Raw genomic sequence first — 14,085 nt, 5'->3', positions numbered from 1 at the left:
CTATGCGCCGTTTTTAGTAGTGTACGTGTTCTACGCATGCGCGTTATAGTAGTAGTATGTTGGTTTTACACAATTTGCATTTTTAGATTTTTTCCAGGTTTTAGCACGCTTTCGTTTTGTAATTTGAAAGCCAATAAAAACTTTAAATCAGGGTTTTTAATCTTTACAGGACCCCTCACACAGGCTCTCAGCCAAGAACCTCAGATTGTTTTGTTTTATTTAACATTTTATTATTATTAAAAACTTTAATCGAAATACATTATATAATGTTAGAATGATTTTCAGATAAAAAATCTTGAGACCCTTAAAAAAAAAATGGTTTTATTAGACAAACTTTTTTTTATTAAATATAACTATTTTGACATATCGCTCCACAACATAGTAGTGCATATAACAAAAAATTACTGTGATTTTTGACTTGTTTACCTTATAATTTAAAGTAGGACATTTCAACATAGCCTATTGCATCCATTATCATATGCAAAACTGAAAATCATTTTCTAATTGAACATAAATTTTCTTTTTTTAGTGGTTCTCCCAAGTAAGGCTGCAATGTCTTGTCTTTTAGATATTCCACCAAGGCTTCCAGAATGTCCATATGGTAGTTCATGGAAAGGTTTTTGGGATAGGTCATCTACCACGCAGTCCACTGGCACATTATACGTTTCTAGGAACGTGTTGTATAAAATACAGCAGGCCTTCACAGCTATGCTAGTTTGACAAATGGAATTCTTCTGCAGACACCGGAGCCTTTGAAAACGAGATCTCAGGGTATGGACGGAGCCTTGCACCACTGCAAGAGATGACTGCACTTTCTTGTTATAACTTACTTTTTTCTGTCCGACTGTTCCGTAATCAGGGAACGGGGTCAGGAAGTGCTCTGAAAGTGGGAAGGTGGAATCACCTATGATGTGCTTGCCATGTAGGAGAGCCACGGGGTCTTCCTGCAATGCCTTGCCAATCTCTGTAGCTAACAGTACTCTTGAGTTATGCCAGTTTCTAGGGTGCTCTGCAGTCACATAGGTAAAACGACCCTTGTGGTTGCAAAAAGCCATGAGTTTTATATAATACAACCCCTCCGCATCTCTGTATACCTCTGGTTCTGGCACATCGGTAGGCTTCTCAATAGGAATGAAACCCGTTCCTACTACACAGAGAGTATCTGGTAACCCTGCAGTAGAAAGGAACCCCAGCACAGACATTTCTGCTTCCTCCCCCTGAGGCCAGTGAATTTCATTAATCAAATTGCTGGTAATAAGGGTGCAGAATTCGTCCAGCTGATCACGAATGAGTGATTCTGTGATGTGGAAGCGGTTTGCCACACTGTGGTACGACTCTTGGGTAGAAAGAGCCCATAGAGCAGCAAGCACAGCATGCCACACTGTCCATCCCTCTTGCCTAATGGCAGTCCATTTACAGGGTGCCAGCAGCCGTACCAACTCCTACGCACACAAAAAGAAAAGAACAATTTGTTTACAAAATACAAATGAGATTAGCAAATGTAAGAACAGCTTTAACTTAAGTACCTCAGTTTGAGTTGGCGTCAGCTGGAAGTGACTCTTAAACTCGCTGATTGTCAAGCTTTGCAGCACGGTATTGAATACTTCTCTTTCTTTCTCTCTGACACGTGAAAAAGAATAATGTTAGAGCATTTATCTAACATTTCATTATAAAGATGTCTTGACGTCAACTTTCTTTCATTAAAATTCTGTGTGGCTCATCTTACCTTTGCAGATTATCACTTTGTTCAGTTTTCAGCTTCATTCTGTTGAGATATAAATAATATCAATGATAATTTTAATCAGTTTTTTAATTAGCTTTTTGGTTGCTGGTCATCATTAGCTGGTGATCCTCAACCAGCTATCAAGCTGCTTTTTAGAACAAGAGCGACAGGCTGGACAACAGAATGAATATAACAAACAGTTGCAAGCTGTAATAAGCGGCGCATTATTAAAGGCGCTATGCTGTGTGTTACTTTACTAAATGAAGCAACATCAGCAAATATATATAGAATACACTTTTTATTTACCTGGCTTTCCGACGTTTGCGAGTCGCATTTTTCTTGAAAAATAAGAAATCTTCAGCATCATAACTGTCTGCTAATAAAAAAGCAATACATGTTTCCAGCGCCATGCTTTCCGGACTCAGCTATTTCAATTTATTGTCATTTATTTATTATTTCAAACACTCGCTGGTGTCTGGAAGTGTGTTTTAAACTGAAAATTGCTTAAAATGTCTTAAATATTGAGGTTAGCTAGTAGCCTGATATGGAAACATGGGAAATGAGCATCGGTGCTGAACCGTCTCCTGGCTCAGATAAATTCCGCCTTTGTTCACACCTCAAGCCCCAGTTGGCCCGCTTTGGACCAAGCTATTCGACGGGCCCAAAACCCGTTGGCCCTGAAGAGAGGCACGACCAAGCCCCGGGAGTGAAAATGGAAACGCGACTGGACCAGGTACGCAATAGCACGCTCGCTTTTGGCCAGACACAACAGTGGAAACGCGGCTACTGATACAATGTCGCCCTCTTATGGCAAATCCATCAAATACGTAATTGATATACCTGATGGATTTAGAACTTTTCCTTCGGAATGCGATTCATTTTCTTCAGTGGATACTATTGCGACTAACCAATCAGCTAGGCTGAACATATCTTAAACCAGCCCAAGATAGTTAGCATTGTTTTCTGGTTTAAGGCATTCTGCTAGTTTAGAATAGATGCTGGTCTTCGAGAGTGACCAGCTAAAACCAATAAACTGACCAGTCTAAAAACCAGCAAACCAACTTAGTCTGGCCTAATGTGTGTGTTTTTTTTTTCAGCAGTGATGGAATGAAGAAAACATATCTTGTGTTAATCTATTAATTCAATAAAATCACATTCCATCGATAGATGGCACCAGAGTAATACAATATGATTTATGATTCATCTCCATGTTATGTAGAAAGAATCATTATGGTTTAAATATGGTTCAGCTGTTAATAAATTCCACATTATTTTCAAAAGACATCAAGTGTGCCTGTGTTGATATGTGAGACAGAGTAAAAACGAAAGGAAGTGATCATGCTCAAACCCTCCTCAATAACCTTTGCCATTTCCTCTTCAATCCCATTGACCTGAATGATGATGGCAGCACAAAATAACAAATAAGAGCTACAGTGATGAGACTGCTTACTTCAGACTTGAGAGATGCTCTTACCGTCCTGCATTAATCAGACGGAGTTAAATATGCAGGGAGTAATTGTGTAGGTCACAACCCTCATCTTAATTTACACATTATTACATGGAGGTTATGCACTATAAGGCCATAAATCTGTATAAAAATCAACCATGACAAGTTGCATGGAAATTAAGGAATTAATTTTGTTTCGTGCCCAAATATATTACATAGGCTAAATTTAATTTTTTCAATGAAGGTCATGGTTATTTAAAAACTTTTACTGTTAAGATTAATAGATATTCAGTAGGCTAGTAGTAATTGTAAAATAAATATCATGTTCATAATATTTAATATTTGTGTTCATGGTCCCAATGCATTTGTTGGCTAATCGTTTGAAACCAAAAGTAGAAATTTGACCCTAAACATAATTTATTAGGCCTACGTGATCGGCGTTCAGCGATCAGACATAGCGTCGCTACTATCAGACAGTTCGCCAGGGTGGAAATGTTTAATATTACTGTGATATTTTTGCAGGGCTCGTCTTGTTGCTGAATATTTTGTTAATTTTAATGCACTGTTTTCTTTCGTAGATTCTTAGAAGTTTTAAGATAATATATAAGTAATATTGCTTAGTAAGAATACGAAATTTAAGGAGCAAACAATCATTAGCAAAAAATTAGCATCTTGAGTTCAGTGCGTAACATCATGGATATGAATATATAGGCTTATAAGTGGAACAAATGATTTATTTTATTCTGTGCTATGTTGTACTGAGCTATTCAGATGCCTTACCCATTTTAGAAATAGCCTTGAATGCACCACAGTGGCCACCTATTGCCTCCCTGAAATTTTGTCTATTATATTCCTCAAGAGGCTTTATAGCCGTCTTATCCAGCTGATGGGTGATGCACTGTACTCAGAGATGAGTGGGCAAGGGTGCCCAACAGGGTCAGATGTTTCTGCCCTTATGCCATAGCCCCTTATTCAAAAGCTCTTATTCTGCCAGACCCCCTGGGTCTGTGTAAGCCTTGCCGACTGTGATCCCATTGTCTTATTAAAAGAAGCTACAGGGAACAGAAGTCATCCACCTTAGGTTTCTGACACACCAATCAGCATCTGCGATGTCTCCTCCAGCTGACCTCTTGTATGACCTTTGTAATGGGGTGAAGCATTTAAGAATGATCAGCGGCAAATGGAGGCTGGAATGGAGAGCTCTGCAGCCATCGGCGGTGCTAAATGACCACTGTGATGAAGTGATTCTATATAATCTATCATAATACCATAATCCCATGATCTTCAGACTTTGACCCTTATGAGGTCATAATGGCCCCTTTCATTCAGTAACACACGCTGGCTCTTAAGTGAAAGGTCTCTAATTAAACAGGTATATTTCTTCAACAAAGCACCATATTCAGCTTTAGCTACAGTGGGTACGGAAAGTATTCAGACCCCCTTAAATTTTTCACTCTTTGTTATATTGCAGACATTTGCTAAAATCATTTAAGTTCATTTTTTTCCCTCATTAATGTACACACAGCACAGTGCATGTCAGAGCAAATGAGAATCATGAGAGCTCTTCAGGCAGTTAGGTTTGCAAGTTCAACAAAAGGTTTGCAAGTTCAACAAAATAAGAATTCTATATGTGTGATGGAAGACAGAGCAGATTTATATAGATGAAGGAACCAGAGATACAAATCAGACAGAGACACAAATTTGATAAGTGAACCTAATTTGTGATAAATCCACAATATTTCACTTATATGCCAGATATAATTATTATATACTAATAGTTGTGTAGATATTACTATTATACAATAGTTTTATCAGCTAGTTGATGAAATCATGCATGTTTTTTCTTGTTCTAAAACATCAGATGATTATTTGTCCAACATAAAACTTGATCTACAGTAGGCCTTTATGTAATTAAATGTTGTTTTGCAGTATTTTATCTAATTTGTACTAATTTTAACAAACAAGAAACAAAAAAAAAAAAAAATGACTTACCACTGTCAATGTCATATTTCTTTCAAAACCATTTTAATAATTAAAACGCAGAGGGTGACTGACATGGAATCAAATTACGAAATGACATTACATTTTACGCACACAGCTTTGTTTTTGTGAATTGTGGGGACATTCCATAGGCGTAATGGTTTTTATACTGTACAAACTGGATTTTCTATCGCCCTACACCTAAACCTACCCATCACAGGAAACTGTGCACATTTTTACTTTCTCAAAAAAACTCATTCTGTATGATTTATAAGCCCTTTGAAAAATGGGGACATGGGGTAATGTCCTCATAAGTCACCCTCTCCTTGTAATACCTATGTCATACCCATGTCATTAAAAAAATTTGTGTCCTGATATGTCTCAAAAATGCACACACACACACACACACACACAAATGAATTAACAAAGAATTATTTTCTTAGTCAATTCCAATTAAAGCTCCTTGGAGTAGATTATGGTGCTTGGAAACAAGCCAGAGGGGTGATAAGGAACTCAATTCACATTACTATATACATTGCTGCGCTATGTAAATTATACATATGAACAATAAATATACAATAAACATTTAGAATGATGTCTTTTTATTATTCGAAATAAAATGACAGCTTTACAAAAGGTGAAAATATAAGACATTTTGTTAGTATACAAATTCTTCTTACGAGCGCAAACAAAGCAATCATCAACAGACAAGAATGATTTCATTTATAATGACAGTTCATCCGAAATCCTAATGGCAACTTTTAAACAAAACGCAGCAGCAACATTCAGTGTTTGTTAGATTTCAACCCCCCTGCTGAGTTTCAGGCTTAGGGTTATTTCTTAACAGGCTCATTGCTTAAGGTCCAAAGTCACTGCTCTGATTCTTATGGGGGCAAAACGTGATGAGGGATAATCTCATATTCTCCACCAGTTTCCCCTCTCTAGGGTCACACATCTCAAAAGGTATTTCAGCTTTTGCGTCAGTTCGTCGAACACGTGGCCATAAAATTCGCCCGGTTGCTACATTTGGCAGTCAGGTCAGGAATAATGACTTTCACCAATGCTTAACGGATAATGGCATTGCAGGGATGAAAGCTGTCATTCTTGTTAGACATTGCACTCATGAGCGCGTATGAAAAGGCTATTTTTCCCCACATCTTCCTGTACGATCATATGATTGGACAAATCAAGCAAAATGCGCTTAACGGGCAGTGTGATAGGCAATGGCTCGGCTCCATAAGACCAAAAAGCCAATGCAGCTTAAACGGATGTGTTGTTACGATTATTCGGCCAAGTAACTTTATCCTACATTTAGATTAGCTGCTAATGACTGGGGAAACAGGCGCTTTGTAATCCAAGGAAAGTCTACGTAACCATGAAAACAACGAGCCTGTCAATCCCACCAAGGAAGGCTTTAGGAGTTAAGCACAATTAACATATTTTAATAGAGGTATGAGGAAACTAGTGGATTGAAAACTATTTCTCAACTGCAAAAGTATGCAAGGGGTTTTCTTATAGCTTTCACTTTACATCATATAACGCTCTCAGCAATGGGCAACATGTGAGCTGAGGAAATAAATCAATATCATTATCAATTCAACTTTCTTATTCCATGCCTAACTCTTTAGATTAATTAGTCTCCTGTGTTCATCAAACATTTCAATGACAGTATCTAACCATGCAATGAGGTAAAGATTATGGCAACTTCATTGTAAAATAAAAAGCAAATCAAACAAGCACATGGACCAGCTAAAAGGCTTCATGTTGCCTCTTCCATCCTTTACTTTTCTCCTCTACTCACTGCATACACCTTTGACCCTGAATAAAGTATTTGTTACAAGACCATTCTCTAATGCACATGGAGTGCTTCTAGAAGTGGTACCATCGCCATGTAATATGTGTGTGTGTGCGCATTCGTTACTACCTAGGAAAATAGAGAGTATAAAATGTAACATGCTCTCTTAGTGCAGTAAAAATGCAGCATAATAAGCATCATGTAAAAGATAAAGCTCCCTCTTCTAGGGATCACATCTCTTTCATACCTTAAATACAATAGTTTAATACCAACATCCTTTGTAATTATTGAAATGCTCACTGATCCTCTCTGAAAAACAGCAGAAATTATCTTTTTTAACAAGAAAAAAAACCAAAAAAAAAAACAAGCGGCGTATTTAAATTAGTAGTGCAAATCACAAATAGTGCAAAACAAAACAAAAAACCTTCTTAAATAGAATAAGAGAATGATCAGAAGACATGAACCCCATCCATCCATGCTAAAAGTGTCTGTTGGTTTATCAGCAGAGGTGAACCAAAGATGTGTGCCCTCTCTTCCTTGCCTCATCTCCACTCAGCTGAATTTGTCTTGGATATTCATTAGGCTGCTGCTGGACTTGGCTCTTTTGGCTGTGGATCAAGATGAAGGAACAGATTAAACCAGACTGGCAGGAGATTGCTCAGAACATTAAGAACACAGTTTGTGTGCTACAAGATGCTACAAGTAGTGATCTATGTCTGAGGCAAATACTGTCTGAAAGTAATTGACTGTAAAACTGTCGAACACCTCTGTCCTTTTCCTTGAACGTTCTGCAGAGACAATTTGCACGGCTAGGCAAGTTACTCACGGTGTATGAGCTTGCGTTTCTTTTGTTCCGAGTGCAGGAAGCTGCTTAAGTAGAAGATGATGGGGAGGAAGAGCATGAAGCTGGACACTGCGATGACAGCCACCGTCTCTTCCCGAGGGACTGAGCAACCATAGTTTTTACTCCACAACCGCCGTGTCATGTTCATCTGAGAAATAGTAGTAGTAGTAGTATAATTTTATTTAATTCCGTGTCAGCATCTGAGGCTACTTTCATGGCAAAAACTCAATTACAAAAATACAAATAACACATAAATATAATAAAAATGTCATTACTGCATTTTGCAGTCTATTCAACCCAATCTCACGGCAATTCGTATGTATTTTACAAGGTGGCTAATTCGTACAACCTCACTCGTACGAATTCGTGTGCTTTTTGCTAAATTGTACATAATATACGAGTTGAATTCGTATGAATTCGTACGAATGAACTACCCCTAACCCCACCCCTAAACCTACCCGTCACTGGGGTTTAGATAAATTGTATGAATTCGTATGAATGAGGTCGTACGAATTAGACACCTCGCAAAATACGTACGAATTGGTCGTGAGATAGCGTTGGACTATTTTATCCAGAGCAAAATACAATGAATTTTATTATGCATTTTTATGGGAATCAAACCTATGACCTTGGTGTTGCTAGTGAAATGCTACTGTTTATTAAGGCTGGAATACACTACATGACTTTTAAACTTATTTTAAAACACTAGGTATTATACATTTGCCGACTTTGTAAATGATTACAGAGGAAAACTTGGCATCATACACTACCAAACTTTCAAGGTGTCCCAAACACAACAAAAACTCCCACAAGCTGCGCCCCAATTCAGAGGCTGCATCCTTCGAAAGCTGCATTCATAGGCCAAATGCATCACAGCGGCGTGATAAAGGCTGTCCCAATTCGAAGCCTCCTTCGAATGCAACCTACAAATGCATCCTATTTATTGGCTATTTAATCCTACCTAATACCTAAACTTAACAACTTACTAACTACACTGAACAAAATTATAAACTCAACACTTTTGTTTTTGCCCCCATTTTTCATGAGCTGAACTCAAAGATCTAAGACTTTTTCTATGTACACAAAAGGCCCATTTCTCTCAAATATTGTTCCCAAATCTGTCTAAATCTGTGTTAGTGAGCACTTCTCCTTTGCCGAGATAATCCATCCACCTCACAGGTGTGGCATATCAAGATGCTGATTAGACAGCATGATTATTGCACAGGTGTGCCTTAGGCTGGCCACAATAAAAGGCCACACTGTTTTATCACACAGCACAATGCCACAGATGTCGCAAGTTTTTTTCATTCATGACCATCACCTCATGTTGCAGCATGATAATGCACGGCCCCATGTTGCAAGGATCTGTACACAATTCCTGGAAGCTGAAAACATCCCAGTTCTTGCATGGCCAACATACTCACCGGACATGTCACCCATTGAGCATGTTTGGGATGCTCTGGATCGGCGTATACTACAGCTTGTTCCAGTTCCTGCCAATATCCAGCAACTTCGCACAGCCATTGAAGAGGAGTAGACCAACATTCCACAGGCCACAATCAACAACCTGATCAACTCTATGCGAAGGAGATGTGTTGCACTGTGTGAGGCAAATGATGGTCACACCAGATACTGACTGGTTTTCGGATTTCGATTTGATTAGTGTTGGAGCTAAACTCTGCAGGTCAGTGGGTCCCCAGGAGCAGGGTTGAAGTCCTCTGATTTATACTCTTTATTATGTACATAAATGGACCAAGGTGAAGAGATTTAGTCAGGTTGTAAACCCTGTTTTGTTTTCAGACAGTTTAATATAACTTTCAAAAAAGTACAGTACAAAAGTTACTTGCACTCATCAATGGCAGCTGTCACAGTAGCTAGGCAACAAGAGCAATCCTCCGTAGGCTAAACCATCCCAATTAACAACGCTCGGTTCGACCTTCACAGACTTCGAAGGATCCTGTGAATTGGCACACAGCTACAGAAACATTCACTTCATTGCTAGGAGAGGCTTGACAAATGAAAACAATATGTGTTCTAAAATCAGCTCAAAATATCAAACATGTTTGATATCTTCCAACTGGATGGAATCATCAACTCCGACTTCCCAATATGTGCAGACTCAACTAGCGTCGATTTGTCCAGATTGCTAACTGGGGCGAAAATGGGTAAAAAAAAAAGCAGTGTAGTGTATTCCAGACTTTAGTTGTACAGATGTTGGGCTATAGAGGGTGCTGTTTCACAATTCTCCCTAACTTCCACATTGTAAAACTTCATTTACTAATAACTTCTGGACTGTTTTTGTGTTTGTGTATATTAGTGCATACTTACTGCGTCTTCTATATCAATGCAGAGTGTTTGGTTTTTCTCCATTCTACCATAGAGCTCGTTCAACCTTTTGTATGAGGCTTTGCAGTCTTTGCACAGTTCTGAGTGGTTCCTCTGTTTAGAGAACAGGATACTCTCAAACTCAAGGATTTGTTTTAACTGAGCTTATGTAGATATAAGTGCATCATTTGATATTACCTGATATTGCTCAAAGCAGGTGAGTGACTGATTAAGAGTAGCCATGAAGTTCACAGTAACATTGGAGAGAGCCTTTAGATCTTCAGTCAGACATTCTAATAAGGGAAAAATATTTGAATTTTAAAAATCATAACTTTTAATAAATAAAATTAAATAAAAAAACATAATGTCAATCAAAAATTGACATTTTTTTCATATTGCAAGTGGTGATAAGTATGTCATTTAGTTAAAGGATTAGTCCACTTTTAAATACACTTTTCCTGATAAATTTACTCACCCCCATGTCATCCAAGATGTTCATGTCTTTCTTTCGTCAGTCGAAAAGAAATGAAGGTTTTTGAGGAAAACATTCCAGTATTATTCTCCTTACAGTGGATTCCAATGGCTACCAACAGATTGAAGGTCAAAATTACAGTTTCAGTGCAGTTTCAAGGGCTTTGAACAATACCAGACGAGTAATAAGGGTCTTATCTAGCGAATCGATCGGTCATTTTCGAAAAAATACAACCGTTTATGCTTTATAAACAAAATATCGCCTTGAACGTACTTTCCGCTTCCGCATTCTTCATAACGCTTACGCTGAATGTCCTACGCCTTCCCTATTCAAGTTACGGAAAAAAACGAAACCGGCGCCGCGTTCGTTCCGTAAGTAGAATAGGGAAGGCGTAGAACATTCAGCGTAAGCGTTATAAAGAATGCGGAAGCGGAAAGTACGTTCAAGGCTATATTTTGTTTATAAAGCATAAACGGTTGTATTTTTTTCGAAAATGACCGATCGATTCGCTAGATAAGACCCTTATTACTCATCTGGTATCGTTTAAAGCCCTTGAAGCTGCACTGAAACTGTAATTTTGACCTTCAATCTGTTGGTAGCCATTGAAATCCACTGTTAGAAGAAAAATCCTGGAATGTTTTCCTCAAAAACCTTCATTTCTTTTCGACTGACGAAAGAAAGACATGAACATCTTGGATGACATGGGGGTGAGTAAATTTATCAGGAAAAGTGTATTTAAAAGTTGACTAATCCTTTAAACAGTGAAAATGAAAGAAACATGCGTAAAGGGAAGGATCCGACCAAAAGCCTGTTTCAGTTGAACCTACAATGTTTCAGGTTATGTTACTTACGCTCGCATTCTGCTGATGTCCAGATCTCCTCTATTTTGATGAAGAGGGTATAGAGCAACATTAACCTATCAGAACGCATCAGGCTGTCATGGCAACTGACATTTCCAGGGCCCAGCTATGAGAAAAACACATAATCACAGAAGTTATTAAGCATTAACTTCTACATCTGCAGGCCATAACTGATTTTATAATAACAGTGTGTGTACAATGACAAAAATATCCACTAACCAGCATACGTGTTAATCAAAATATATGTACTGGCATCTTTAGCTATTTGTTCAGTTTAAAAGGTGCAATAAGAAGATGGTAATGATGTGTAACTATTCAAATGGACTTGAATTATTTTAAAATAACTTAAAATAAGCAGCTCGCTAAAAAAAAAAAAACATCCAGAATTAATGTGAGTCAGGCTTGTTGAAACACTTGAACACACACAATCACGAGACATGAGTGCATGTGACCAGCGGGTAGGAATCCTGTCAAACAACCTTCAAACCATTTATAGGCACATTTAGTGTTATAGAAGGACAATTAGAGGAAATAAAACTTGCAATGAGCACTTACATTGTCAGATGATATATTGCTATATGTTTCATTTAGACTGTTGAAGTAAGGGTAACAGTTCTGACAGATTTTGACAGGTCGTGCATAAGACACCAGACAGTTCGCGTAAGTCACGTAGCGTTGACCGTAGATATGAAGCAGTTCTCTACAATACTCGTTCACTTCCAAGTCCTCTGGAAACGTAGATGAAAGACTAAGAGAGGAGAAGAATCCCATCCGGCTTGCCTGTGATACAGGAATGACTGCTGATGGAAGCTTTATTGCACCATCGACACTCGTTTCCGATGGGTAAACCAAACAGTTCGCACCGGTAATTAATGCAATCATCCATCCTGCAAATAAGCACGATTCCACAAATGTACATTTCGTTAACAAACCCATATCTTTTTTGACTCCAAATACAGAACGCTGTTGCTTTGCCAGACTCCGCACAGCTTCCTGTTTTCTTCCCTTTCTACGTATTGGTCACATGACTAGGGTAATCTCGCGATGGACGGGATTTTAAGTGACAGGTGAAATTGAAAGAAGTAGAGTTTCAGCAATTTCCCGTTGTTTTGTGTCTGTACAGTTTATTATTTAAAATAAACTATTTGCTTTAATTTAGATTCCCATTTCACAGTTGAATCAAGTAGCCTGTTACAGAAAGAGCTGAATAAATTTAGTTCAGTGATACCTCTGCCCTTGTATTTAACATAACATACATGTGTGATGGCCATTTGTTTTATGAAATATGCATTTTTACTTTTTATTTACTGTATTTAGCTTATTTGGACACTATTGTTTATAACGTTGTGAATTCTCAGTAGTTAGGAAAATATATGGCGCAATTTGGGACTTTTCGTTGGTTTTTGATCATACACACATTATTTTAATTATTACCCACTAATACACTAAAAATACTGGGTTAAAAACAACCCAAGTTGGGTTGAAAATGGACAAACCCAGTGGTTGGGTTAAATGTTTGCCCGCAATGTGCTGGGTAATTTTATTTAAAGGGTTAGTTCACCCAAAAATAATGTCATTTATTACTCACCCTCACATAATAGTAATATTGAAGCACTGTACTCACGTGAACCGATTTAAATATGTTTTTAATAGGCAACCTTTATGGATCTTGAAAGAGGAAATGTCATTGCTCCCTATGTAGGCCTCACGGAGCCATCGGATTTCAACAAAAATATCTTAATTTGCGATCCGAAGATGAACGAAGGTCTTACGGGTGTGGAACGGCATGAGGGTGAGTAATAAATGACAGAATTTTCATTTTTGGGTGAACTAACCCTTTAACTCAACTATTGTTTAAAAATTACTGTATTGCTTGCTTAAAATGAACCCAAAATATGTTGGAAATTATAAAATTTATTAATATGTTTAATAAATGAAAATGTATTAGTACGTTTGATGAATAATAATTAAGCTAAACAATAAACATTTATTAAATTGCTTATAAATGTTCACCTTTTGATTATTATTGTTGCCTCTAGTAATTATGAGTCTAATTTTTAATTTCCAACCTATTTTGAATTCATTTTAAGATGGGTTAAATAAAACTGTCCAGCACGTTGCGGGCAACCATTTAACCCAACCGCTGGGTTTGTCTGTTTTCAACCCAACTTGGGTTGTTTTTAACCCAGCATTTTTTTTTTATTATTTTTTTTTTGTAGGAATCAATTTTAAAAGGTCCGCATGATAAAACAACATGATAACAAATCTGAATTAAGCATCCTAACTGTATTATTTTTTGTGTCATTATTTTATTCTCTGTGTGTTTGGAGACAGTGGGTTTATAAGAACACGCGCTGCATCCTCTCTCTTCTCGGTTTTTGACACCGCGTGCAATTTTGCGAATGTGTTAGCGCGCGCGGCCAAAAAAATAATTACGGAGTCAAGGTAAACGATCTGGGCTCCGATTCTGATTGTGTTAATTGTCGCAAACCCTCGAATCAAGCCACTGCAGTCAATGGTCTTTAATGTGAAATTAGTGCCTCTTGATAACTTGCAGTCCGCGGCAATTCTGCAGTCATGAGAGCCTGATGGAAATGGGGGACTCAGAATGCCTCGCATTAAGGGCTATTCTACTGCGT

At 37.8% G+C, this 14,085-nt stretch overlaps 2 protein-coding genes across 3 annotated transcripts; both read right to left on the bottom strand.

Annotated features, from left to right (window-relative positions):
- Positions 1-304: 304 nt before the first annotated feature.
- Positions 305-2,674, bottom strand: si:ch73-257c13.2 (putative nuclease HARBI1). Of its 2 annotated transcripts, XM_048207015.1 has the most exons (5): positions 2,340-2,674; positions 2,030-2,096; positions 1,727-1,765; positions 1,527-1,620; positions 305-1,442 (listed from the first exon to the last, which is right to left on the bottom strand). In XM_048207015.1, exons 3-5 carry the CDS (start codon positions 1,762-1,764, stop codon positions 501-503), a joined length of 1,074 nt encoding a protein of 357 aa, XP_048062972.1. In that variant the 5' UTR covers position 1,765; positions 2,030-2,096; positions 2,340-2,674; the 3' UTR covers positions 305-500. The 2 variants fall into 2 exon arrangements, with proteins under 2 accessions (XP_048062972.1, XP_048062971.1); XM_048207014.1 differs by having other exon boundaries at positions 2,030-2,674.
- Positions 2,675-5,735: 3,061 nt separating this feature from the next.
- Positions 5,736-12,482, bottom strand: ostm1 (osteoclastogenesis associated transmembrane protein 1). The gene is made up of 6 exons (XM_048207006.1): positions 12,002-12,482; positions 11,438-11,552; positions 10,313-10,407; positions 10,118-10,228; positions 7,772-7,937; positions 5,736-7,553 (listed from the first exon to the last, which is right to left on the bottom strand). The coding sequence occupies exons 1-6, from the start codon at positions 12,380-12,382 to the stop codon at positions 7,498-7,500; spliced, it is 924 nt and encodes a 307-aa protein (XP_048062963.1). The 5' UTR covers positions 12,383-12,482; the 3' UTR covers positions 5,736-7,497.
- Between the last annotated feature and the right edge of the window lie 1,603 nt (positions 12,483-14,085).

Source organism: Megalobrama amblycephala, linkage group LG11 (genome assembly GCF_018812025.1).
Source record: "Megalobrama amblycephala isolate DHTTF-2021 linkage group LG11, ASM1881202v1, whole genome shotgun sequence".
Taxonomy (NCBI): Eukaryota; Metazoa; Chordata; class Actinopteri; order Cypriniformes; family Xenocyprididae; genus Megalobrama; species Megalobrama amblycephala.
This window is presented reverse-complemented; position numbering and strand designations above follow the sequence as displayed.

What these genes read in the sequence shown, in the direction of transcription:
- si:ch73-257c13.2 (XM_048207014.1), bottom strand. Translation starts at nt 2,133, where the DNA reads ATGGCGCTGGAAACATGTATTGCTTTTTTATTAGCAGACAGTTATGAT. An exon ending in CAAAGTGATAATCTGCAAAG is followed by an intron (nt 1,621 to 1,726) that starts GTAAGATGAGCC and finishes TTCACGTGTCAG; the next exon opens with AGAGAAAGAAAGAGAAGTAT. An exon ending in TGACGCCAACTCAAACTGAG is followed by an intron (nt 1,443 to 1,526) that starts GTACTTAAGTTA and finishes TTGTGTGCGTAG; the next exon opens with GAGTTGGTACGGCTGCTGGC.
- ostm1 (XM_048207006.1), bottom strand. Translation starts at nt 12,382, where the DNA reads ATGGGTTTGTTAACGAAATGTACATTTGTGGAATCGTGCTTATTTGCA. An exon ending in GCAATATATCATCTGACAAT is followed by an intron (nt 11,553 to 12,001) that starts GTAAGTGCTCAT and finishes TTTTTCTCATAG; the next exon opens with CTGGGCCCTGGAAATGTCAG. An exon ending in GACATCAGCAGAATGCGAGC is followed by an intron (nt 10,408 to 11,437) that starts GTAAGTAACATA and finishes TTCCCTTATTAG; the next exon opens with AATGTCTGACTGAAGATCTA.